The sequence below is a fragment of the Macrotis lagotis genome, chromosome 2 (assembly GCF_037893015.1).
Source record: "Macrotis lagotis isolate mMagLag1 chromosome 2, bilby.v1.9.chrom.fasta, whole genome shotgun sequence".
Classification (NCBI taxonomy): domain Eukaryota; kingdom Metazoa; phylum Chordata; class Mammalia; order Peramelemorphia; family Peramelidae; genus Macrotis; species Macrotis lagotis.
Window position 1 is genome coordinate 216,215,182 of NC_133659.1, and position 27,047 is coordinate 216,242,228.

General features: G+C 39.2%; 1 protein-coding gene across 8 annotated transcripts in view; it reads right to left on the bottom strand.

Moving 5' to 3' along the window:
• The window catches only part of CEP112 (centrosomal protein 112), a 644,230-nt gene that overhangs the window by 504,360 nt on the left and 112,823 nt on the right, over window positions 1-27,047 (bottom strand). For 7 of the 8 annotated variants that reach the window (XM_074224744.1, XM_074224743.1, XM_074224737.1 and 4 more), the window contains 2 exons: window positions 4,703-4,750; window positions 4,321-4,401 (listed from right to left, as the gene is read on the bottom strand). In XM_074224744.1, the coding sequence (XP_074080845.1) occupies window positions 4,321-4,401; window positions 4,703-4,750 (129 nt within the window). The remainder of the gene's footprint in view (window positions 1-4,320; window positions 4,402-4,702; window positions 4,751-27,047) is intronic. The other variant, XM_074224738.1, reaches the window with a different exon arrangement.

The following is a 27,047-nucleotide window of genomic DNA, read 5'->3' on the forward strand; positions in this document are numbered from 1 at the left end:
ATGTTAATATTCAGTATAAAGAAAAATACATGAGAATTCACATCTTTACTAAAGATATCAAAATAAAAGCAAAACACAGTGTTTGCTCTCAAGGAGCTCACAGTCTAATGAAGAAGAAAATATACAAATTATTACGTACAAATAAGATCTAGAAGATCTAGAATAAATTGGAAATGATCTCAGAAGGAAGATACTAAGATGACAGAAGACTGGGAAAGACTGTACAGAAGACAGACTTAACTAAAACTTGATAGAAGTCTAGTTCTCTTCCTGTCTCTTCACTTTCTTCTTTGCTGGGTTACTATCCCTGTCCTATTATCTTTGCATATCCCATCATTTGGATCCTCTTCACTTCACCATCCTAGAGATTTCCATCTATTTCTATGGGTTCAATTATCACCTCTATGAAATTTCCTCCAAAATCCATAAATTCAAAACTCTACTCCTTCATGAACATCTACACCTAAATCACTCAAAGGAATCTCAAATTTAACATATCTAAAACAGAACTCATTATCTTCATCAAAAAACCTACTTTACCAAAAAACACGAAAGTAATATCAAAAATTTTACAGCAAGTTTCTATGGCGAAGATTTCATTTCTCAAATATATATGGAACTGAGTCAATTTATAAAAAAATAGTCATACCCCAATTGATAAATGGTCAAAGACTATGAATAAGAAGCTTTCAAAAGAAGAAATTAAAAGGAGAAATCGGGACACCTAGGTGGTGCAGTGGATAGAGCACCAACCCTGGAGTCAAGTACCTGAGTTCAAATCCAGCCTCAGACACTTAATAATTACCTATCTGTGTGGCCTTTGGCACATCACTTAACCCCATTACCTTGCTAAAAAAATTTTTTTAAAAAAAGGAGAAATCAAAAGAAGAATGGGTCCAACCATTTTAGGAAAAAAATTAACCATACCTGAAGAGGTATCAAACTGTGAAATAAGAAGAACCAGATCATTATGCATAGTAACATCAATACTGCAATGATGAACAACTGTGAAATACTTAACTTACTCTGATTAATACAAGGATCCAAAACAATTCCAAGGACTCATGATGGAAAAATGCTATCTACCTCCAGAGAGAGAACTGATGAGCTCTGAGTACAAATTGAAGTATAATTTTCTTACTTTATTTTCTTTCTTTTGCAACATGGTTGCAAAAATACATGCTGCAATGATTATATATACATATACATATACATATATATATATATATGTATATATAATCAGTTATATGTTGCTTGCTTCTCAGTGAGTGGGGGAACGTGGAAAGGAGAGAGAGAGAGAATTTGGAATCCAAACCTAGGGGTCGACTACTCCTCTTCAGCATCCTAGGTTGATTCATAATTCACAGTGATTTCCAAAACTGTTAATTTCCTAAGGCTCTGTTCTGTTCCTTAATCTCTTCATATACTGTTTCATTTAGTGATCTCATAAACTCCAACTGGTTCATGTTATCTTCTCTCTTCAAATAACTCCCAGATATGTCTCTCTCCTGAAATCTAGTTCTTCCTCAGAATGGCAAATGAGATAGAAGATAAGAGTACTGAATCTGAAGTGTGAAAGATCTAGGTTCAAATCCTGACTCAGATAATATTAATGTGAATCTGGGCAAATCCCTTAAGTCTCCCTGAGCCTAAGCTTCTTCATCTGTAGAAGGAAGTTGGACTCTGTCATTTAAATCAGCTCTAAATCTATAATTCTATGATCTTTTAGATACCTTTATCTATTTGTCACTGACTTCCTCATAGACATTTCAAAATAGTTGTCTTGCAGTCACCTCAGACCCAATGTATCCAAAATAGGACCGCTTCTCTTCCCCTCCCTCCCACAACTACCATGCTTCTGTTGAAACCACCACCATTCTTAACCTTCTTATAACTCCTCACTCTTCCTTAAATCATATAGCCAATCAGTTGCCAAATCTGACATTTTCTATCTCTACTACATCTCAGTTCTGTCCCCTCCCCACTCGCAAGTTTTCTCTACAGGGATAGCTGCCACCTTACCTGGATGCTCCAAGTACTATTCTAATGTCTAGCCTCCCTGTCTTGAATCTCTCCCATTCCAATCCATCTTCCACAGTTACCAAAGGGATCTTCCCTAAAGTAAAGGTTTTACAATGGCACATATACCTCCATACACCCTCCCCCAATAAACCCTAATAGTTCCCTATTATCTCTAAGATTAAAGAGAAATTTTGTTTGGCATTTAATACTGGCCCCTTCCTATCCTTCTTGTCTGTGCTCTAGTAATACTGCCTACTCATGACACCATGACTATAAGGTGCTTCCAGGGTTACCTCTGCCTTTTGAAATCTTAGGTTCCTTCTATTTTTTAAAATTTTTTAAAATTTTTATTTATTTAAGACAGTGGGGTTAAGTGACTTGCTCAAGGTCACACAGCTAGGCAATTATTAAGTGTCTGAGTCTGGATTTGATCTCAGGTTCTCCTACTCCAGGCCGGTATTCTATCCATTGAGCCACCTAAGCTGCTCCTCCTAGGTTCCTTCTAGACACAGCTCAAGTACCACCTCTCAGGATGCCTTTCCTGACTCCTCCACTTGATAGTGCCTCTCCTTCTCAAAATTATGTTTTATCCATTTCATATATACCTGCATATTATACATCTATGTGTACATATAGTTATGTGTATATACATACATACTTAAATATATAGTGTGTGTATGTGTAAAGCTTTAACTGTACTAAGATTTTTAGGATACCCTCTAGGATGTGTTGTCTCCTCATTAGAATATAATTCAGAGCAGGGAATGCTTCACCTTTCCTTTGTATTCTCAAAATTTAGTAAAACGCCTAGCTTTATTTTCCCTGAAGCTTTTCATTAAATTTATTTTGTCAATAGAAAGGAGAAAGGAAGAAGAAAAAAGAGAAAAAGAGAGAGAGAGAGAGAGAGAGAGAGAGAGAGAGAGAGAGAGAGGAGACAGGAGAAACAGAGACAGAGAGAGAGAGAGAAGAGAGGGGCAAAGAGGGGAGAGGGAGGAAATGAGAGAGCTAATATTTTCCTGGAAAAAAAGCAAAAATTACCAGAATGCATATTGAATGTAAATCTGTTACACAAAACAAAAGAAAAATAATTGCTTCTTTCAAATCTTCTACCCTATATTCTCTAAAATAGAGAAAAAATGTACAGATTATTCTGATTTGGGGTATCCCAGTTTCTACCCCCCCAGGAGAGGGAGTAAAATCACTCTTAAGATAAATAAATAAATAAAAGGCATTTAGTAAGTTCTTGCTACTTAACAGTAACTGTCCTAAGCACTGGGAGTTTATATTACAAACACACACACACACACACACACACACACACACACACACACACAAACACACAAAGACATGAAGTGGTAGACAAGAAAGGCACCATCTAGAGAGTCACAGTATAACAGAGATGAAAATTTGATTCTTAGGATATTAATGTGAATAAAGGTAGCATAGTCAAATTGACTAAATTGTTGGGGCAGAGTAGATGGCAAGATGCTCAATGTGGAGAATGATTGGATGGGATAAGAAATATGGTCTACTGTGGAGGGCAGAATTCTTCCTCTTTTTACTTTCTCCATAAGGAATTTGTCTGTCTGTATATTTGTGTCAAAGTTTTGTCAAGATTAGATCATAATCTTCACTGCTACACCAGCAAAATCCAGGTCACACCATCATGGCTATAAACCTAACAACACAAAAATTGTGGAATACACTATATAAACTGCTACCATAAAACGTGGGAATTATTGGATGTTAGACATAGTTGATCTTGCCTACATAACAGGTTTTGAGAATTTCAAGAAACTCATCTCATTCAGATATCTCCCCCTTTTCTTCCTACAAAAGTGCCACTAAACTTAGTAAGTCCACATACCTCTAAACCTCCCTCTTTAAACATCTAAAGAAAAACAGCATATTATATCCTTATGAGACATTAAATGTATTAGGTTATAAGTTCAATCACTGAGGTGACAACTAATTAACAGCTATGAAATATACAACAGAAATGTTCTGGTAAGGGGGAGAGTAGAATAATAGGTCAGAGGTACAGACTTTCCCTGAGAAAAGCATCCAATATTCCCAAATTACATCATCTTGCCAGACTTTATACAGCTCAACCCAGCCATAAGTATAGAGGGTGGATAAATTGAAGCAAGAAGAGAAGGAATAAGACAAAAAAAATATGTATCACAAGATAGAAAAGGAAAAAGTCACTTCACAATTTTGTTTAACTACTATTACTAATAATGAATCAAATACTTAAAATTATACCTATTATATATTTTAGAAATATCTCAATCCTACCTCTTTTTCATTTATTAGAAGGAGTAACTGTTCATCTCTAAGACTGCTGGCTTTCCCCAAATTTGATTTGGCAGTCATCTGCTAAATAAGAAAGATTGAATTCAGTACACTTTAAGTTAATTCAAAGATTTCATATTTAAACAATATTATGAATGTTTCATCCTCTTGTTTTTAATTTGCAACTAAAGGTAAAATTTTTATTGGTAGATGTAAAAATGTTTGAATAATATCAATATGACAAATAAGAATTATCTGAATCACTTTAAAGTGATTAACAAGAGAATTCACTTTCAATAGACAGATTAGGAGAATACCTATAAACAAATACTTTATAGGAGAATATTTGTCTCTGAAGAAAAAAATCAAGATATTCAACACCTACCAAAGATACTGGAATAGGCTTCTCTCGTAGATACCTAGGATTTTCTATCTGAAATAAGAAAATCAAAATTAGAACTTATTGCATATGAAGTTTTAATTAAGAATTTCTTAAAACACAGTTAAATTGCTACATGAAAATATCCTTTAAGTTCTTTAATATTTTCATGGTAAGTCTGTAATATTCAAAAAAGCTAACGAAGAAAAAAATGAGATATAGGAAAATTTAAGATTGAATGAATGTTCTGATGACCCAAATCTTGACCTCTTAATGCTTCAGTTTCTCTTTCTAAAAATGTAAATACTAGTTAGATAACCTGAAAAAAATCTTTTAATTCTTCATAGGAAATGTATAACACTAAATAATTTCAAATTGTTACTTCAAGATTCACCTCAATTCAAGATATCAATTCAAGAAGTCTTAAAAATGAGAATCCAATTGCACATGTACAGTCATTGCTCTTTGACAGAGGGGAAAGGGAAGAAAGAGGAGAAAAATGAGGAATTCAAAATTCTACAAAAAAGAATGTTGAAAACTACCCTCACAAGTAAATGGAAAGACATACAAAAGAAAAGAGTACCAAAAAAATTAATAATATTCATTTTTGTCTATTCACATGACCAAAAAGTCTTTGTAAACTGGGTATTTTCATCTCTGCTAAATCATTGGTTTCTATTTTGTATACTTGATCAGTAAAAGTTTTGGAAGAACAAACCCTTCAAAAAAACAATATTTAAGCATTTTCTTTTCTTAATAATATACAAGTATTTTTTATTCTCTCTAAAGTATAACAATGTTCTAGTTAGAGCTATGTGACAGAATGTTTTGTTATTTTTAACATTGTGATAAAGAAATTCAAAGTTCTGTTTCTAACCAGCTTTTTCTATATTTGCTTTTAAGGATTATCATAGCTTTAAAAAATAGTCATTTTTGCCAAAATGCATATATCCAAAAAAAATTTAGTTGCTTTTTGCTAACTTAAGACACTGAGTTTTCAAACCTATTCAAACCTGCAAAGCTTTTAAAATCCAGCTAATAAATTTCCATCTTCCTTGATCTTAAGGAAGTAAGGACATGATCTCTGGAAATCAAGTCCCATATGTGGAGGGTTGTTGTTCCAGGTAGAGAGGAGGCAAGATCAAGGAAGACAGCCTAGTAAACTGGTTTTCTGGTGGAGAATAGAGGAGGGAAGTTGTTCCAGGTTTTTGTGGAATGGGGAGGAGAGCAAGGATATAGTAGCAAGGTATGTAGAATTTGACTTCTTAGATGTCCAATAATGTTTTGTTTGATGAGGAATGGAAGAACAATAGGAAGTGAGAGAGGAAAGAGGGTTGTGTGGAATTAGGATCAAAATTTGAAGTGCTTTGTGTTTGACAACTTGAAACCCAAGTCCACTAGCAAAAAGTAGTTGTCATGGCTTTTGCCTCCTGCTGCTACTTGCTCCCACTTTTGGGCCTGGTATTGTTGAGGTATTCTTGTTCTATCTCTTCAGGTTTGGCATGAGGCTCCCTTATCCTGTTGAAGATAAGGGTAGAAAAGAGACTAGATGGGCAACTAGGACAACCATTTCATACAATTAGTACCTTTCAAGATGGGACTTAATCCCTTTTGGGAAAAACTCATAGTAAGTACAATATCTAAGCTTTGTTTTAGAAAATTTTTCTGAGTTCTTCTTTAGGGTAGGTACAAAACAAGCCAGAATGTGAGAAGAAAAAGAAAAACCCGATCCTCTCATTCTAGGGTTAAACTCCAAAAGAACTAGACCTGCGGTATGGGTTTAGGGCCAGATTCTTCTCCAGATAAAAGAACTCTTGATTCCAATTTACCCAGAAAAGGATTCCTGCTCAGGATTCAAGACTAAATATTTAGTGCTGGGGAGCCTGGCTATTAAAACAGTCATAGTTTTCTGCCTCTGTTTAGCTTATTATGCCCAGAACCCTGGAATTCTAGGAAAAATCATTACAACAAGCTTAAGTATGGCTTATGAACATAATTTTGCCTTAAAAGTACTAACAGAGCTCCTTTAAGAAAAGGAACTCAGTTATCTGGACCCTGGGCTAAGGAAAAATGAAGCATATGTTGTTGCCACTGTAAGGGTGGAATGGGAGCACAGGCTGGGCAGAGACAATGACTCTTCACCTGCCTACTGCATGCCTACATGAGGGACAACAACAAGGAAAAGGCAGAAGGAAGGTACTAGAGCTGGGCAGGGAAAAAGGGTACAACTGACCAAATACCTTTTCTTCTTACTTCTTACTTTCATTGTACTCCCCACAGATCATCTTACAACCCAATCTTGGAGACCCCTGTCCTAAATTACTGCCCATACTCAAAAATTCAATATCTAATAATTATTCCAAATTATGAGAAACAGTTAACAAAATAATGAAGAATATTTTAATTCAAAAATACAATAATAATTATTACAGACAGTCAGGCAATCTACATCTATAAAGTATCTCACTACATGCCAAACACTGAAGTTAACCCTAGGGACATCAAAAAAATTTTAAAGGTAAATACATAGTTTCTGTCCTCAAAAAGATCACATTATAATGGGGGGAAAAGAAGAAGGAAAAAAAAAACATAAGATATTTACCATGTAAATGGAAAAGGATTTAAAAGAAAAGGCATTGTCATTGAAGGGAACAAACAAGAAAAGGGTTGAGCAGAGTCTAGAAGAAAGCAAGGGAAGCCAGGAAGCAGAGGTAAGGAAGGAGAACATTGCAGGAATAGAGACAACCAGGGAAAAATCAATGTGTTGGAAGATGGGAGTATCATTTTGAGGAACCTCAAGAAGGTTAGAGTCTACATTTCCTCCCAACTCTAATATTTTATTCCTTAGAGGAATCATGTTAGAGCTGAGAGGGATATTATAAATAATCTAATATAGACCTCTCAGTTTTCAGATGAATAAACTGATATTGAAAGATAGAAAAACAAGGTGACATCCAAAGAATTAATTGTTAAACAAAAGAACCAAATGCTAAAGCAACTGCAGAAAACACTTTATGGGCATCTGAAGCCAAGAAAAATCAAAGTTGATTATAAATCACATACAAAGTAAATTAGAAAGGACACTCTAATCATAAGAGATTGAGATAATGTAAGTTCCTTAATGAAAAAAGCTGTTTTTTCCCTTTTGTTTTTATGTTCCCTGTATGTGTTTTCAGATTTTTCATATTTAATAAATATTTGGACCAGTTTGTAAAATATTGCGTTTAAATTAAATTCATATTGACAATGCTTTTGTGTTTCTTATTAAAGTGTTTCTATTAAAATCTTATTCTATTAAAATTAGCTATTTGTTTTGGCAAAAAATTTAATAATTAAATAGAATAAGGAAAATTGACACAATATAAATCATTGATAAAAGCCTTGCCCTCCAATTTGAACCATGGATGGGCTAACTGCTACCTAGTGGCAGTAGTCTCTCACTGGAGAAAAATGTAGGAAACCACAACATGATGAATCCAGAAATTCAGCTTCTAAGACAATGACACACTACAATTCTTTTTAAATGCTGAAACATTACATAGTAAACATTACATAGTAAATTAAATAGTAGATATACAGATTCATGGTTAATAATTAAAATATTTTTGTTTAAAGAATGGATGAAAGTATTAATATTGCAAATAAATATTTTTAAAAAGCATGATTTTTATAACATGTAAAGATTTTAAAAAATACAAGAATACTTCTGGGAATTTACTTTCCTCACACATGACAAATTAACTGAAGAGTGACCCTTCTTGAGGAAAGTAGACAAAGACTTTTGGGTTTGGAGAGCTTAAGACTAAAACTCAGACCATAAGCTGGCTCCTTGCATGAGTTTTGACAGAAACCTTTTTCCAAGACCACTTCATCTTGAACAAATAAAGCTCACAAAACCAACCTTAAGAGCTCCCAACTCTAAAGAGTTAGCTCATACACAGAACCAGAGAACAGAAAAACTACTAAGTTAAAGTTACAAAAGAAGCATTTTACAAACCTTAAAAACACTATACAAATATTAGTCATCATTATTATAATTGTTATCAATTATCTGTGGTCCTATCCTAATCAAATAATCTAAAAAGTTATTGCTATGATTAATATATTTGCTTCCCTAAACTAGATAATGGTCACTAGTCTCACTTTCTGCTATGATACTGCCTTAAACACTGTGCCTTGCAGTCTAGAATCAATCTTTTTATTGTGTTTTTATACATCTAAAAGAATGTCAAACATGGTTCTGTCTTTGCCTACATCACAGAGTTTGTAGCACTGATACCATTCTCACTCCTACTAACGTTACTGAAATCACAGTTGCTATCCTTCCAGTCAATATATGAAGGATTCTTTCTCTTCACTGGCACTTTCAGTCTTCCTACTCACTTACACTTGTCAAGGTATTCACTCTCATTAATGAATTTAAAATACAGGTCCCTGGGGCCAGAAGCAGATTCCAATCTCTCAGATGTTGGTAATACAAATTAAAGAACAAGAAGTTATCATAAGAAATTTTAGAAGATATTATACTTTTAATTAAACCTGAATAAAAAAATAAATCAACAAGTACTGTGTTACAAAAAATTCTAAGTACTGTGAAAAGATTCAGAAATACCATTACAGATAATGAAGGAATTCATACTCTCAAGAACCTTACATTCTAAAGAAAACATCTGACCGTTAAATTTAATCTACATCTAGAAAAATGATGTAAATTACTAATTATGTCAATTTCAGTAATAATTGATTTGTCTACCCATAAAATTAAATAAAGTCATTAAATAAATCATGAACCCTTTGTGGATGCTGAATTTTTCCTCAAATAGTGAAATCAGAAAAGAAGTTTTTCTAAGTAAAGACAAAGAATATCAATATTTATTCACTTTTAATACCTTGATTTATCCTCTAAACCTTTTAGACTGCATCTTGTATAATATTCTCATTTTTTTTAATGAAAAGAAAGTACTATGGCACATATTTTAGAGCATAAACAATCTATTTTCTGATTTTGTAATATCAGCCAGATGTGCTTTGAAGTTAAATGTTCCCATTCTGGAATGCACAAGTAACATGGATTTAAAGTGAAGTGTAAACATTTAGTCTAAACATTAACTTCTTTCCTGCTTTTTTCTGCAAAACTTATTATTTTCTTATAACAGTTCAAGAAAAAAATACCACAATAAAGAGTGAACAAAAATGAAAAGAGGGGAAAAAACCTTTTGTAAGAAATATGAAAATCTATCAATATCACACAAATGACAAGATTAAAAGCAATTAATGTATATATGAAGTTGTTAAAGTGGCAATTATTAACTTTAATCATATAACAAAGTCTTTGGTGAAACACAGAAGCATCACAATAATAAACATTGCATCTTAATAATTTGAACTACACTTGAAATCTAGAGGTTGCTTTCTTTCTGCCATGATATCTATACTGACATGGCAGTGAAGACAGGGAATAAGGAACAGGGAAGGGGGGAAAAGGTTTAGGGGATTTTTTTCAGTTTATCCATGTCTTGATGATACCAACATAAAGACCAAACCTACATTTTTAACTGGAAATGGACAGATACTGACTTTTAAAATTTCAGTCAATATTAAGTAAGAGGTGAACTAAAAGGAGATATATGAATTAAGGGGGAGACTCCTTCAAAATAGTTAAATTCTCATTGAAAAGGAAAGAAAAAAGTTTTGAATATTGTTTTCTTTACAAAATTTAACTATGCTGTTGGTAATCAGCCTTTGAGGAAAATAAAAATAAAGCAACAGATCACAAAGGACACACTTTTGTGTGTATGTATTTTGATTTTTATATCACTTCTAGTTCCCTTTTCTGAAAACTGGCTTTCAAATGGCTAATACATTCAAAACATTCCTCCCAAACAAAGATATATAACATACTTCCAATACTTAAAGGTTCAACATTTTATTTCACCAATGCAAATATTCTATCCTTTGACAAACATCACAACCACTCTACAGTCTAGTAAATTACGTTCATGAAATGTTCTAGTCAAAACAAATCACTATTAAATATTTATTGGAATCACACTAGCCAAGAATGTTGATCATGAACTCCACTTAAAAACCTGTGAATGTCTCAAAGAAATGGAAGGAAGAGCTTCTGGTAAAGATAGCAATGTAAAACATTGCTATATACCTAATTCATCTAATATAAGCAAGGGTTTGAAAGGCTGACAGATGAAGCAATGATCAATAATACCAAAAGAAAACTCCAAGAAGTTCCTACATCAAGTCAAAGACTTCACAAGAGGACAAGAAGCACTAAAAAATTTTGGCATGAGTCCTGTCAGCACACTGTGAAAGCAACAGTCTCTGGAAAGATCACTAGAGTCTGCTGGGACCCAAAAAAAATATGATCAAATTACTTGCTGATAATTATACAAGGAGACTAAAAGTTAGGTTTCAAACTGGGCTATCTTTTAGAAAGAATGCATAAATCATCTTTTAAAATTAAAGTCCCAAATTGAAAATTCCTAGGATCGTCAATGACAAAATACTAATCTTCCAAGTTAACAATTTTTTTTTAATAATCATAAAGAAAGAGTCTAAGTAACAAAGTTGACAGTTGAGATCACTCAAGATTATGCTGTAGCAAATATAAAGGAAACTGCGGAATATAATAATCCAAAAAGGAAAAAATATTTAAAACCAAAGATAACTTTTCTTGCAAAAAAAATTGTAAAAGAATATCATAAGGTGAAAAGTAGGATTGGTATAGGAAGATGAAAAGGCAGATTTTTGCTGTTTGAAAAAAAATTTTAGGGAAAAAAATAGAGAAGCTTGATGGTGAAGAGACCAGAACAAAGAAGATTCAAGCACACTTGAAACAAATGGAACCCAGAAATGTAAATACATTTGAGCAACTGTTAGAGAATAAAAAATAATCAAGTACATATGTCTAATAGGCAGAAAAGAGCAGTGTCCCTTCAGAACTCAACTGTCCCCAAGTGTAGTAGCAGAAGAAAAGACATGTACAAAGTGCTAGATGTGTGTTTGTTCTGTTTTGTTTATTTTAAGAGAATATATTAAAAAGAAAGCAAAAAAAGAATACATTAAGGAAGAAATGCAGAAAAGGAGGAAATTTTGATTTCTTATAACTGAGGGGTTCCAAAAGATGAGTATACAAAAAGGAAAAGGGTTAGGAGAAGTATCACCTCATGAACTCTATTTGTAGATGAAACAGACAAAGGATGATTGCACACACATAGCATTTGGTCTAGAAATGCATTAAAAATCAACTGAGAAATGGGTGGAGACAAGAAGAAAAGGGAAAGAGGTTTAAAAGAAGAGGTTGAAACTGACTGAATAAACAGAAAGATCTATTAAGAAATTAGTGCAAAGCACTGAAAAACAAATAGAAAAATAAGACAAGCCCTGCTCTAAAAGAACTACCATTCTACAGAGAGAAAATTGCATATACAGGAAATTTCAGCAAATAAAATCAAATAAGATCATTAGGTTTCATCAGTAAAAGCAGATGTTACTGTATCTTATTTAATTATCATTTCAATTGATAAAGACATCATCTGTCTCTAAAGTCCAATCATTTGATAGTATCAAGGACTTTACTGAGTAGTAAATGACTGTTAAGAGTAATTATAGTTGAAATTTGTTAATAGTTGAAAAGGATGAAGACTGAGAAAAGATCATCAGATTGGCAGTTCAATGATCATTGGAGAGACAGTGAGTAAAAGGAGAGGAAGTGAAGGCAGTGAGCCTAGACAGCATTTTTCAAGGAGTTTTGCTAAGAAAGGGAAGAAAGATATAAAGTGATAACTTAGAGGGATAATAGAGTCTAGTGAAAGGGTTTTATGGGGTTTTTTAAGGATTCAGAAGACATGAACATCTTTGAAAACTTTACAAAGACACAAATAGGCTGGGAACGGATGTGAAAGCTAGGGAATAACTGAAGTCAAAGAAGACAAGAGGGGAAGGGAGCAAGTCAAGTGTACTGGTCTTAGCAATAAGTCACCTCTTTGTCAGAGACTGGGAGAAAGGAAGACAGTAGATAATGTCAAGGAGTTTTTAGAAAAAGAAAATAAAAGAACACTATTATTCATATTGAAAGACTGGTTTTTTCACTAATGTAAAAGGTAAACGCTTCAATTAGAAGAGCTGGCATAGTGGATTGAGGAAAGAAGAGAAAAAAATAGCTTACATGACTGGAATTGGGAATTGATTAAGGAGGAATAAAAGGCCTGCCATGCTTCAGTGATTTGAAGCTGACTAATATGAATTTATGGTATACCCATTAAGCATGATTATGACACTTAAAGCCCAGTTGAGCAGTTTGAGAATTAAGAGCAGAGGAAGCAGATGCTAGTGTACTATATTAACAAGTCTGAAGTTTGGCAAGTTGTGATTTGAAATAGACTTCAAAAATGTTGAAAACATTGAGCACCTTATCTTCTGGATACTCTCTCCTCTCTGTTTTTTTTTTTTTTTCCTGGAGGGGTTTGGGGTTTTCTTGTTTGTTTTCTGGTTTGTTATTCCTGTTAGTTACTCTATAGTTATATTCTTTTCTGGTTCCTCATCCACAATGGTCCCTAACTATAGGCTATTCCCAAGGTTCTTTCTTTTTTTTCAATTTTTTTATTCTATTCTATTTTTTCAAATACATTAAAATATAGTTTTCAATATTCATCCTTTTGCAAGATTTTTAATTCCACATTTTTTCTACCAGCCTTCCTTTCTTTCCCCCTCCCCATTGCAGCTAAAAATGTGATATAGGTTGCAAATGTATAACCACATACATAGTTTCATAATATTTATGATGTAAAAGAGGAATTAGAACTAAGGCGAAAAACAACGAGAAAGAAGGAAAAAACACAAAAGAAGTTTTTAAAAATGAACATTCTGTGCTTTGCTCTGCATTCAGACTGCATTGATTCTTCTATGGATGTGGATGGAATTTATCATAACAGGTCTTTCATAATTATTCTTGATCACTGAACTCGAGAGGAGATGTGTGCATCATAGTTGATTATCTCACAATATTGTTTATAATGTGCATAATGTCCTCCTGGTTGTGCTCATTTCTCTCAGCATTAGGTCATGCAAGTCTTCCCAAGCTTTTCTGAAGTCCAGTCATTCATGATTTCTTTTTTTTTTAATTTTCATTTTTTTATTTTGTTATTTTCAAAAGATTATTTTTCACAATAGTAATCCTGTAAAAACATACCCCTGCACCAACAACAACAAAGAAAGAAACTCGAAGAAAAAGACAGAGAAAAAAAATGTGCCTCAGTCTATATTCAGATACCATCAGCTCTGTCTTTGAGATGGATAGCATTTTTATCCTAAATCCATGAGAGAAATCACTTCAATATTTTTCCCCACAGCTGCTATTGCTAACTGTATTTCCCTCCATCCTGTTCCTCCCCACTTCCATTTATTCTGTTCTTCTCTTTCCTTTCACCCTGTCCCTCTTCAAAAATGTGTTGTATCTGACTACTCTCTCCCACAAACTTCCCTCCCTTCTATCCCCACACCTCTGTTCCCTCCCTCTCTCCCCTTTCTGCCATCCCTTGCCCAATTGAATGTGTATATTACTTCCCCTCTGAGTCACTTTAGATGAGAGTGAAGGCTCACTCACTTACCCTCGCCACCACTCCCTTACTCCATTGCAAAAGCTTTTTCTTGCCACTTCTACCTCCTCTTTCCCTTTTTTGTCTATTAACTCTATCTTTATATTATACCTTCATATTCAGCTCCTTCCTGTGCCGTGTGTGTGTGTATACATATATATATATATATATATATATATATATATATCTTCCTTCTAACTAACCTCATAAATGAGAAGGTTCATATAAGTTAACAGTATCATCTTCTTATGCTAGAATAAAAGAAGTTCAACATCATTAAAAAAAACCCTTATGATTTCCCCTTCCCTTCTACCCTCTCTTTGCTTCACCCTGAGTCCTGTACTTGAAGAACAAACTTTCTGGTCAGCTCTGGTCAATTCAACAGGAAAAGTTTGAAAGTTCCTATTTCATTGAATGTCATCTTTTCCCCTGTAAAACTGTTCACTTTGGCTGAGTAGATTCTTGGTTGTAAACCAAGCTCTTTTGCCTGCCAAAATATCTTCTACAAGCCCTTAATGTAGAACTGGCTAAGTTTTATGTTGTTCTAACATTTGAATTATTTCTGACTGCTTGTAATATTTTCTCCTTAACTTGGGAGTTCTGGAATGTGGCTATAACATTCCTGGGAGTTTCATTTTGGGGTCTCTTTCAAGAAGTTATCAGTAGATTCTCTCAATTTCTATTCACCCTCTGATTCTAGGATATCAGGACAATTTTGCTGGATTATTTCTTGAAAAATGAAGTCTAGGCTTGTTTCCTAATCATGACTTTCAGGTAGCCCAATAATTTTTAAATTATCTCTTCTGGATCTGTTTTTCTAGTTTCTACTTCAGCTGTTTTTCCAATGAGGTATTTCACAATGTCTTCTAGTTTTTCATTCTTTTCGTTCTCACAAAGTCATCAGCTTCTCTTAGCTCCATTCTATATTTGAAGGAATTATTTTCTTCAGAGAGCTTTTGTATTTTCTTTTCCATCTGGCCAATTCTGCTTTTTAGAGCATTCTTCTCCTCATTGATCTTATGGACTGCTTTATCCATTTGAACTAAACTTTTTTTTAAGATGCTATTTTCTTCAGTATATTTTTATATCTCCTTCACCAAGTTATTTATTTGGTTTTCATGATTTTCCCGCATCACTCCCATTTCTCTTTTCAATTTTTCCTCTACCTCTCCTACTTGATTTTTAAAATCTTTTTTGAGGTCTTCCATAGCCTGAGACTAGTTCATATTTTTTCTTGGAGGCTTTGGATACAGAAGCTTTGACTTTGTTTTCTACTGTGTATATTTTGATCTTCCATGGGACCAAAGTAATGATCTATGGTCAGATTGTTTTTTCTTCTGTTGTTTGCTCATTTCCCCAGTCTATGCCTTGATGTTAAGTCTTTGTTAAGATAGGGTTCTGCTTCCAGGGCAAAGAACACACTTTCTCAAGCTTTTCAGGGATTTTGCAGATGTTTTCAGGGCCCCCCATCCCCAGGGATTTCAATTCCTTCAGGGTCTTATAAGAGACTCTTACTACTCTCCTATCTCTGTTCTGGTCTGTGGATGACCACAGGTGGTTTCCTCTGTCCTGGAAGTGTGAAGTGATTCCCCACTCCACTATGACAGTAAAACTCCTTTTCCTGAAACTGGGGTCCAGACCACAGTCTGGATCTGAGCATGGGAAAAGTCATAGAATCCTCACTCAGGGAGAGATAGCAGAAAAACCTCTGCCATATCTTCTGACCCCTTTACCATCCAGAGGTTGAGTGTTCTAGAAGTAGCTGTGGGGTCAGATGGCTCTCAGGCCTGCTTCTGTTTCCTGGGGCCAGGGCTGTGCTAAGGCCTGCACTGGACTAGGCTCTCCTCTCACTGTGGTGTGGCAGTTTCACTGATGACTTTCCAAGCTGTCCTTGGCAATTTCAGAGCTGAGAGGTCTGGAATCTACTCCTGCTGCCATGAACCCAGGCAATCCCAGGGATGCAGGTACTCCACAGGCTGGTCCTGGATGGCTAGAGTTGGTTTGATCCAGTTCTGCTCAAGTTATACTCCAGTTCTTTCCAACCCCGATGTAACAGACCTTTCCTGCATCTTCCAAGTTTGATGATAAAATGTTTCACTCGATCTTTCTGTGGATTCCATCACTAGAATTTGCTTATAGTCATTATTTAAAGGTATTTGGAATGGTCTGGAAGAAAGAGCTTGCGAGAATTCCTGCCTCTACTCCACATCTCATCCCTGCCCCTTCCCCAAGGTCCTTTCCCAGACCCTTTTCTCTTCTCCCCCAATCCCTTACTGGTAACTTCATCACCTTCCTTGGATTTTAACTATCATCTTTATAAAGATCTATAAATCCCATCCAATATCTCCTCTGAGATTCATTCCTAAATCATCAAATTCGCAGAAATTTTCCAACTCAATAAGTACAAAATTGAACTATGTTTTTCTATACTCACCAGACAACCAGGTTGAAAGCCTTACTCTGTAGGAGGCTGCCCCACAGCATACCTATTGGCCTTGCAGGACATGAGATGAAGTCCCATAGAGCAAACTCCAGGATATAGGCCAAGGCAAAACTGGGTCGCCTCAAATCTTCGACCACAAGGAAACTGGGAAGCATCCCCATATCTATCCCCCCATATCTACCCATCTACTTCCCTATTTCACTGGTCCCTCGCTTGACAAATTTCCGCATAGAGACAGTTGACAAAGGCAATGCAAGAGTCTCAGGCCAATCTGATATTGGTCTCAGGAGATCCTCCCATACCCTGCTTCCACATATAGAATATAGTATATAAGCTTACATACACAGAAATAAATTGGACTTGCCCCGTGATCGCCTGTGTGAGTTGTCTTTCTTTGGCAGTCTCCAACAGTCCGCAGAGGGAACAGCCCCACCTGACAACAAATGGTGCTGAAACCCAGGAATCAATCTGAAATTGCAGGCAATCTCTGGCTGGTTTCCCCCCGGAACCGTGAGTACTGCAACCGTTCTTCCCCCACCTCCTGCAGGCCCCGTAACCCGTTACACCCTTCTTATCATACTTTCACTTTCCTGTCTTTTTTTCTTCCTCTTGTTTTCTATCTCATACTGTTTCCTGAAAAGAAAGCAAGATAGCCAAAGATGGGCAACTATCGTTCTGGGTCCTGTACAGCCCAAGACCAGGTGGTACAATCACTTCTCAAATCTCAAAGAATAAAATGCTCCCTCAAAGAATGCATAGCTACCTTATCTCTGATAAAAACAATAGCTCCCTGGGTAGAGGCCTCACCTGTTATGGATCCTGACATTTGGAGCCATGTTCTTGCACTGGCCCGGAGGAGGGAAGCCTTTGGGGACTTCAAGCCCCCCCCCTTTGCTTCTATCCCATAGTAACAGCTGTACACTCCTGCCTTTCGGGATAAGATCCTTCCCCTACCACAATATTACAAGGCACTCCCCGTGACTGGGGTGACAGTGACTCTGAAGACACTGATTCAGAGGACCCTGCCATAGCCAGTATGACTGAGAATAACCCAAAACAGTCAGGAGACTACCCAAGTGGAGGATAAAGATAAAGCCCCTAAACTCGATGAGAGAGGACAAGAACAAGAGGGAGACGATAGTGAGGCTGAGGAAGGGGAATCTGTACCACCCTCCCTATACCCTTCCCTCCCCCGCTATCTGCCTCCCCCATGGAATGAGGAACAGACAACACAGACAGCAACAGGATGTTGCCCCAACTGCTGCGGCCCCAGCTGCTGTGCCCAGAAGTCAGTAACAGGAACCAGCCCAGACATACCAACAAAAGGAAAAAGCAGAAATAAGCACCTTAGAGGTGGGGAGCCCCCCCCTTCCCCACTGCGCCCATACTCCGCCCACCTTGGGCAGAGGACTTGTGTAAAGTGAGAGATGCCACATGGGGGCAGTGGCCACCCACTGGGAAGGACTTTCAAAGTCCCTTGTTTCCTCCCATACTGTCACACCCTGAGGCTCCTCAATTCCCCCAAGTCTCAGCTTTCCCCAGTTAACACCAACTCAATACCACAACGTCCTGCCAGGTGGTACCCCACTGATTCTAAACTTATGGAGAAAATGAGGAAAGTTGCTAGAGAGGAAGGTTTAGCGAGCCCTTATCTACAACAACTTCTGCTGCCCCAGGGACTATAAACAAATCATGAGAACCCTTTTCACCTCGGGAGACCTCGGTCTATGGAAGTCTCTATATTATGAGGAGTGTGAACAGCTCACTGAAAGAAACGTGGGCTCTGGGGTGCCAATCACAGCAGACATGCTAAAGGGGGAAGGTGCCTATTCTACCACTGTGGCTCAGGCCCAAGGACCCCCTCAATATTTTGATCAGATCAGGCTCTGTGCTCTGAGAGCCTGGCGCCAGATTCCCAGGTCTGGCCTAGCAAAAGAGAAAATATATAAATTAATACAAAGATCTGATGAGCCTTTCTCAGAATTTGTAGCAAGAGTGGAGGAGTGGGTGTCTTACAAAGTTACTCATGCAGGGGCACAGGAAGCTATGATTAAGGAGGTACTGAAGGAAGGATGGATGGCAGATTGTAAGCAGGCCACAGAACTCACTAAAAGTCAAGAGATACTAGACTGGGTCTTGGCCTGTAAGGATACTGGCACTCCTAAACACCAGGCCACCGCCCTTGCCCAAGCTATGGCAGCCCTTCCAGTAGACAGCACAACAAAAGGAAATACACCCCTGCCTCAGGACAGTCCAAATGGCAGCTGCTTTGCATGTGGGGGGTTTTGGTCATGTGGCAAAAGATTGCACCAATCACCACAGCCCACGAAACCGCTCCTCCTCAACCACAGCAGACAAGGCCTGCCCTAGAACCGAGTGCTCCAAATGCCACAAAGGTTTTCACTGGGCCAAAGATTGTAGGTTGGGAAACGAGGTGCGGGGCAGCCCTCAGCCCCACCCCAAAGAGGGAAGGACATCCTATGGACAGCCCCGATAACTTTCAAACAGCCAAAAACCACTCTCCTTGTCGAAGGTCTCCCTTACACGGGAGTCATTGATACAGGGGCCAACACCATGATCTTTCCTTTAGAATAGGCCCCACCCCCATTGTGGCGTCGTAATAACAGCCCTGCTGTTCATGGAATATCTGGGTCAACCCCCAGTGCACTGGTAATGAAGGACCTCCAATGGGCTGACCCCGACGGCCACTCTGGTCGCTTTAGACCCCTCCTCGACCCTGGTGCTTCCACCATTCTGTGGGGTCAAGATATCCAAACCCAAATGAGTCTCATTATGACTACAGACACCAATACTCACCCCCAATTCTAAAGGCCCTGGTCAATCCTCTGCCCTCATACCCATCTCCGTTCACCGTCCCTCCTATGAAATGGAAGGTGGAGACTCTGGTATGGGTTGATCAGTGACCCCCCTCGGCAGAGAAACTGTCCATCCTCAAAGACTTGGTTAAACAACAGCTAACCTTGAAGCATATTGTCCCCACCACCGGTCCCTGGAACTCTCCAGTCTTTGTCATCAAAAAGAAAGCCTCAAGAAAGTTCCACTTTCTTCGTGACCTTCGGGCCCCAAATTCAGTAAGAGAACCCATGGGAGCCCTCCAACCCGGTCTCCCTGCTCCATCAGCCATTCCAATACAACAACCCATCATTATTATAGATATTAAAGACTGCTTCTTCAGCATTCCCCTTCACCCTACAGATACCCCAAGTTTTGCCTTTTCAGTCCCCTCAACAAATTTAGAATACCCAGCAGAACGTTACCATTGGGTCATGCTTCCACAAGGCATGGTCAGCAGCCCCACTTTCTGTCAGCTTTATGTCAATCATGCTCTAGCACGAATTCACGTTGTCCCTAATCTTACTCTCATTCACTATATGGATGACATCCTCATATCCCATCCAGATCCCTCTATCCTTACAACAGTCTATGAGTGGAGTCTTGGCTCTCTCAAAGTCTCCAACTTGACTATAGCCCCTGAGAAAGTTCAGTACATACCCCCTTACACATATCTAGGATTCACCCTCAAATCTGACACGGTCCTTGTAGGAAAACCAAAACTAGGTTTAAAATGGTCACTCAATCTCATGTCCCTTCAAGAAATTTGTGGAAATATAAATTGGGTCAGACCCTTTCTCAACCTCCCAACGGATGCCCTTAGACCTTTATTTGACTGCTTGAAAGGTGACCCCCGCCCAGCTAGTTCTCATAAACTCACCCCCGAAGCGCTTAACTCCCTAGACCTTGTCAACAAAGCCCTCCCTAATGCAGGCCTTAAACGTTACGACCTCTTATCTCCTATTTCTGCTCTCATCTACCGACACCTCTCCGTCCTGTGGCAAGATGGACTGCTATATTGGATCCACATGGCTTTCTCTCGCCTTCCTCGCATAGGCTCGCTTAACCATGTAATTTCTGATTTTATTCATTGCTCTAGACTAGCCTCTCTTCTCATTTTCAGAAAAGAACCAGACTCCATACTCCTCTCTTTTCCTCTTCACTCTTTAACTATCTCTTTTGCCTCCGGAGATCTTATAACTCTCTCCCTGGCTGGCTTCCCTGGCCATCTCTCATGTCACTACCCAAAACACCCTTTCCTCAAATCCCTCCCCTCCCTTCCTCTCACAGTAGTCACATGTGCCTTTCCTCAGGAACACCCTCTCCCCGAAGCCGCTACATTCTTCACAGATGCCAATCAAACCCACTGTGGTTACTTTACCACAAATGCTGCTATAACCCCAACACACACACACACACACACACACACACACACACAGTCCTGCACACCCAGTCTGTCCAATGGACAGAATTGTATGCCATCCTTCTTGTATTTCTCCATTTTCCTTCCATCCCTTTTAACATTTTTTCTGACAGCTCTTATGCGGTACAGAGTGTCTCCTCTCTACCTCTGGCCTTTCTATTCCATGACTGTTCCCCTATCTCAGTTCTTATGACTTGTCTCCAGCAAGTTCTCCACATCAGAAACCAACCCTGGTTTATTTCTCACATATGCTCTCACTCTGACCTCCCAGGTCCGTTGGCCTCCGGCAATGCTTCCATTGACTCTGCCCTTGCATTAACTGCTCATACCCTTTCCCCAATACAAGCAGCAAAGGAATTACACACTTGCTTCCATTTATCTCCTCATTCTCTGCACTCACTATACCCCTCTCTCACCCTTGCAGCTTGTAAACACCTAGCTAGGGCATGCTCTCGATGTGCCCCCTTTCTACCCCTAGGACCTCTTTCCTATTCAAGGGTAAATCCGAGAGGCCTCCACCCCAATTCCTTATGGCAAGCTGATTTCACTCACGTCCCCTCTTTTGGCCACAAAAAACATGTTTTCACAGCCACTGATACCTTTTCCGGATTTTCTGGGCCAAGCCATTCTACAATGAAAACGCCTGAGCTGCCACTCAAGGCCTTCTCTCAGCGATCTGTGTACTGGGTGTACCCCACACACTTAAAACAGACAATGGTCCCTCATTCACATCTGCTACTTTTCGCACCTTCTGCTCTGAGGTGGACTATCTCCCTTAAACACAGTATTCCATATAACCCCCAAAGACAGGCTCTGATTGAGAGAGCTCACCTCACTCTTAAATCTCTCCTAGAAAAGCAAGGGGTGAACTCCTATAAGACACCCAAATTACGCCTTCTCCAGGCAATGTTCACCATGAACTTTTTACAATCCGATGACAAAGGTCTCTCACCCACCTACAAAGATTAGGCCTCCCTTTTTCCCTCTTCCACCCCCCCCCCTTGGTATCATGGAAGAACCCACTGTCTGGGAAATGGCAACCTCCTGCACAATTACTAACCCAGGGCAAAGGTTTTGCTTGTGTTTTTCCTACAGACAGCTCATCCCCTGTTTGGGTTCCTTCAAGACTAATCTGCCTGATCTCCTCCAAACATGGATCAAGACCTTCAACATCAGATGGAGCAGCTCTCCATGACGGAATGTGATTCATCTCCTAATTCCTCTCATCCTCAACTGAGGTGGAAGAGATGCCACCTACACCATGCCAAAAACTCTCACCCTGTGACTTGGGGGGTATAAAAGCCTTACAATCCCCAGCTGAAGAGACGTTACGCTGCCAGGGTCACTCCTCCCCCTCCCCTCATATCCCTTTTTCTCATGATATATGCCATCATTACCTCTAACACCACTGTCCGAGCCGAGCATCTGGGCCCTCATTCCCAACCCCCCTGTACTTCTACCGGTTAGCACTGCTGCCGCTGTCTTCCCCGTATTCTTCTCCTCTACCCCCTCAATGGGTCTCCCCATGCAAGAACAGCCACATGTACACCGCCAGCCCATTAATGGTACCTTTAACATATCTTCCACCCTTGCCTTTTACAGTGGGTTGCTGGCTGACCAATCAATTGCTGACCTCACCGTCCTTCTTGGACAATGCCAACAAACTGAATTGATCCTGTACAAAACTAACAACTCTAGCTGGATGAGGGGGTGGAGATCCTCCCTGTGTCCTGTTACTGCCCACATTAGGCCCTCCCCCCACACCTTCAAATCCCTATTTGTCTGTCCCCCTCTCCCTCCCTCTAGACGTTCCCTGTTTTCCTGGCACCCCATTCCTCCCTGGCAACCCTGCGTCGACTACCAACCATATGCCATGACTCCCTCTGTTTCCTTCTGGCAGACTCCCCAACCATCCCTTGCAAGTGGACACTTTGGATCTTGGCCTAGACAGGGAGGAACTACTGCCACTACTATACTAGGATCTTTCCTCCTTTGTGGCCCTCACTCTTGCACCGATATTCGCCCTATAGCAATGGCTTCAGGGTTCAAATGGTATAATGGAACTTACAACCATGCTTCCCTCAACTATTCCTCTCTCACTTCCATCTTCAACCGCCCCCCATGTCCTCCCTCCCTTCTTCCTTCTGCATTCGAACGCCACCCCCTTCACGAACATCCTCAATTGCTCTTCCACCTCATGTACCCTTTCAAATTGCTGGGACAATTCCTCCACACTCCATGTAGTACTCAGGCTCCCCAGGTATCTGTAGGTTCCCATGGAGTCACATGGCCACACCTGTCACCTTTCCCTCCTCCTTGACCATCCAAAGCGGGCCATTGGACTCCTAGCTCTCCTTGTAGCCTCCTTAGTCACCTTTTTGGCCTCCTCAGCCGCCGCTGTTGCTGTAACCCTTACTCAGACAGCCCCAGCATCCACTGTAAATTCCATAGTTTCCCAGACTGCTTCACTCTTTGACCAACAACAGGAAGCCAATAACCTCATACAAGGTGCAATTATGAACCTGAACCAACAAGTACAACTCACCAACGAACACACTGATTTCGTGGAAAAACAAATCAGAGCCCTCTGCGATGCTAGATACCATGATATCTGTGTCAGCACCTTTCCTGTACACAACCTCTCCCATGCTTGCGCCACCCTCAGCACCCAACTAGCCGGTCCCTGGAACTCCCTCTTCACTGAGCAACTTGCAAACATGTCCCATAGTATAGTCCTCCTTAATGATACCATGGCCAGTCCTCTCATTCCTTCTACTTTTCTTGATTCTCTTATACAAGAGGTCACTTCCTGGTTCTCCCTTGCCCGCATGACCCTCCTTGCTATAGCATTCCTAGTTATTAGAGGTCTCTGGTGGTCCTGTACTCTCTGCAAACGCCTCAGTCGAGACCCAACAAGTTGCCCTCCACACTGAGATTCTCTCGGCCTCTTTAAAAAAGGAAGGGGGAGATGTAGGAGGCCACACCACAACATACCTACTGGCCTTGCAGGACATGAGATGAAGTCCCATAGAGCAAACTCCAGGATATAGGCCAAGGCAAACCTTGGTCACTTCAAATACTCGGCCACAAGGAAACTGGGAGGTGCCCCCATATCTACCCCCCCCATATCTACCCATCTACTTCCCTATTTCACCCATCCCTCGCTTGACAAATTTCTGCATAGAGACAGTCGACAAAGGCAATGCAAGAGGTTCAGGCCAATCTGATATAGGCCTCAGGAGATCCTCCCATAACCTGCTTACATATACAGAATATAGTGTATAAGCTTACATACGCAGAAATAAACTGGACTTGCCCCCCGATCACCTGTATAAGTTGTCTTTCTTCAGCAGTCCCTGACAGTCCGCAGAGGGAAGAGCCCCGCCTGACAACATTACTCCCTCTCAGATCCTTCATCCAATCTGTTCCCAAGGTTTATTGATTTTAATTTTGTTAACATGCCACTTTCTCTGCCCTGACACTACTATCACCATGGTGTAAGCTCTTATGGCCTTCCTATAGCATAGGTCTGACCATGCCACCTCCTCTACTCAATAAATGTCAGTGGCTCCCTTACCCTTCCAGGATCAAATACAAAATCTTGTCCGGTATTCAAGTCATCAAGTCATTCAAGACCTACATTATCTTCTTAAACCTTAGAACCTCCTCTCTACATATTATGTGATGTAGTGTCCCAGATCTTCTTGCTGTTCCTTAAACAAGACACCATTTTCTAACTCCAGGTTCTCTTATTTGTTCTCTCTCTCTTTGCTTCTGCTTCCTGGTTTTCTACAAATTCCAACTAAAATCCCACCTTCTACAGAAAGTGTTTTCTAATCTGCCTTAACTCTATTATATCATACTTCTGAAGTTGTATAACATTTATCTTTCTCAAAGGGTGTATCTAATTATATTTTGCTCCAAGCTCTGGCCTGTAAAGTTCCTTCTGCATTTAGGCAGGTAGGCGGTACAGTGGATAGAATAATGGCCTTCAAGTCAGGAGGATGGGAGTTCAAATCCAGCCTCAGATACTACTTAACAAATGTGACCTTGGGCAAGTCACTCAACCAAGGCTGCCTTGCTTCCAGGGCCATCTCTAGTAATCTTGATTCATATCTGGCCACTAGACCCTTATGAAGGTGAGGAGGCTGGTAAGATGATTAAGTGAGGCTGCTGACTTAGCACAGTATCCCCTCACTCAAATCCAATTCACTTGATTTTCATGGCATCACCTCCCTGATGTCATAGTCTTCTTCAAGAACAAAGGACAAACACCTTAACTTCTTCTACACTCTGACATTGTCATCTATTGTGCCAGGTATACTCTATCTGAACCCTATGGCTGGAGAACAAGGCCTCTAGCAGATTTTCTCTCTATTCTTCACAAATGGACTTCTGGACTCCACAAACACACCCATCCTGTTGCTAATGGTAGAGATCATTTTAATTTTATTCTCACTTGCATCTCTAGTGCTTAGCACATAGCAGATGCTTAGATGTTTACCAACTACTGGCTCACTCAGGAACTGCTACAACTTTATTAAAACATAATATTTCTGTGTTCATCAAAATGTTAATAAAAATGTGAAAAGCATAAAGATAAAGACAGATTCCACTGAAGACATCCTCTCATGGTAACATTAAAAAAAGTAACAATAATTCTCAATTCAACAGTCTAGCCAAAACTGAATCCATCTAAATGGATTAACAACTTCTAGTTCATATAATATATAAGAAGAATTTAAAATACTAGTTAATCAAAATTTTTGCCAGAATCTAAACTATACCCATAACAATTCATTCATTCACTAGTTGAGTAATCTAAGGAAAAAAAAGAAATGTGGGAAAAAAATATTGTATAGGTAACATGACAGGAAAGTGGTAAACAAGGGACTATTAGTGATCTCAGCTCTAGCCCAGAAAACAGGATACTATACTCCCTGTACCCCAGAAGCAGAGCTCAACTATCAAAAAAAAAGCAGCAACAATAAAAAAGCACTAAACACAGAAAGCTACTATTCTGTTAGGCACAATAAAAATATCATCTCAGAAGAGAGAAGTAGTGACAAAAATGTCTACATGGGAAGCCTCAAAGGAGTTATTTAAAATTGGCCTCATATTCAAAAAAGTCCTCTTGGAATAGTTCAATAAGAATTTTAACAATCAAAGGAGAGAAGAAGAAGAAAAGTGGAGAAAAGAAATGAGAGACAACTAGGAGAATAATGAAAACTTGACTCAAGGAATCAACTCCTTTAAAAATAAAACCGACCAAATAGAAAAGGAAAATTACTCCTTTAAAAGTAAAAATGTTAGGGGTGGCTAGGTGGCGCAGTGGATAGAGCACTGGCCCTGGAGTCAGGAGTACCTGAGTCCAAATCCGGCCTCAGACACTTAATAATTACCTAGTTGTATGGCCTTGGGCAAGCCACTTAACCCCATTGCTTGCAAAAACTAAAAGTAAAAATGTTGGGAGCCAAGATGGCAGCATGAGGAGAGGAATTGCTGGAAACTCATCCCCCTCTAAAAAAATCCAAAAGTCATCAAATTATGACTCTAGCCAAAATTTAGAGGGGGGCAGAACCCACTGAAAGACTGTTTTTCCCAAGTCCAAGACAAGTTAGAAGATCCACAGGAAAGGTATGGGACCAGAGGTTGGAAAGAGCTGAAACACAGCCTTGTCACAGTAGCTAGAATGGATCAAACCAGCTCCAGCCTTCCAGGAACAACCTTCAGGACACCTGGGTCCCTGAGGGTGCCTGGGTCTGTGGCAGAGGGAGCAACTTCCAGACTTTGTGGCCCAGGGATCACCGGGGATGGCTTGAAGGGGCATGAGAAAACTCTGAAGCACCAGAGACCTGGACAGCACTGGCTTCAGAGCAGCCCTGTAGTAGGAACCTGTAGCAGGAAGCTGCAGAGCCACTCAGCACTAACAGAGCACACAGCCCACAGATAGCAAGGGGGTAGGGAAACTGCAGAGGTCTCTCTGCTATCTCTAGCATAGGACTCTGCTGTATACCCACA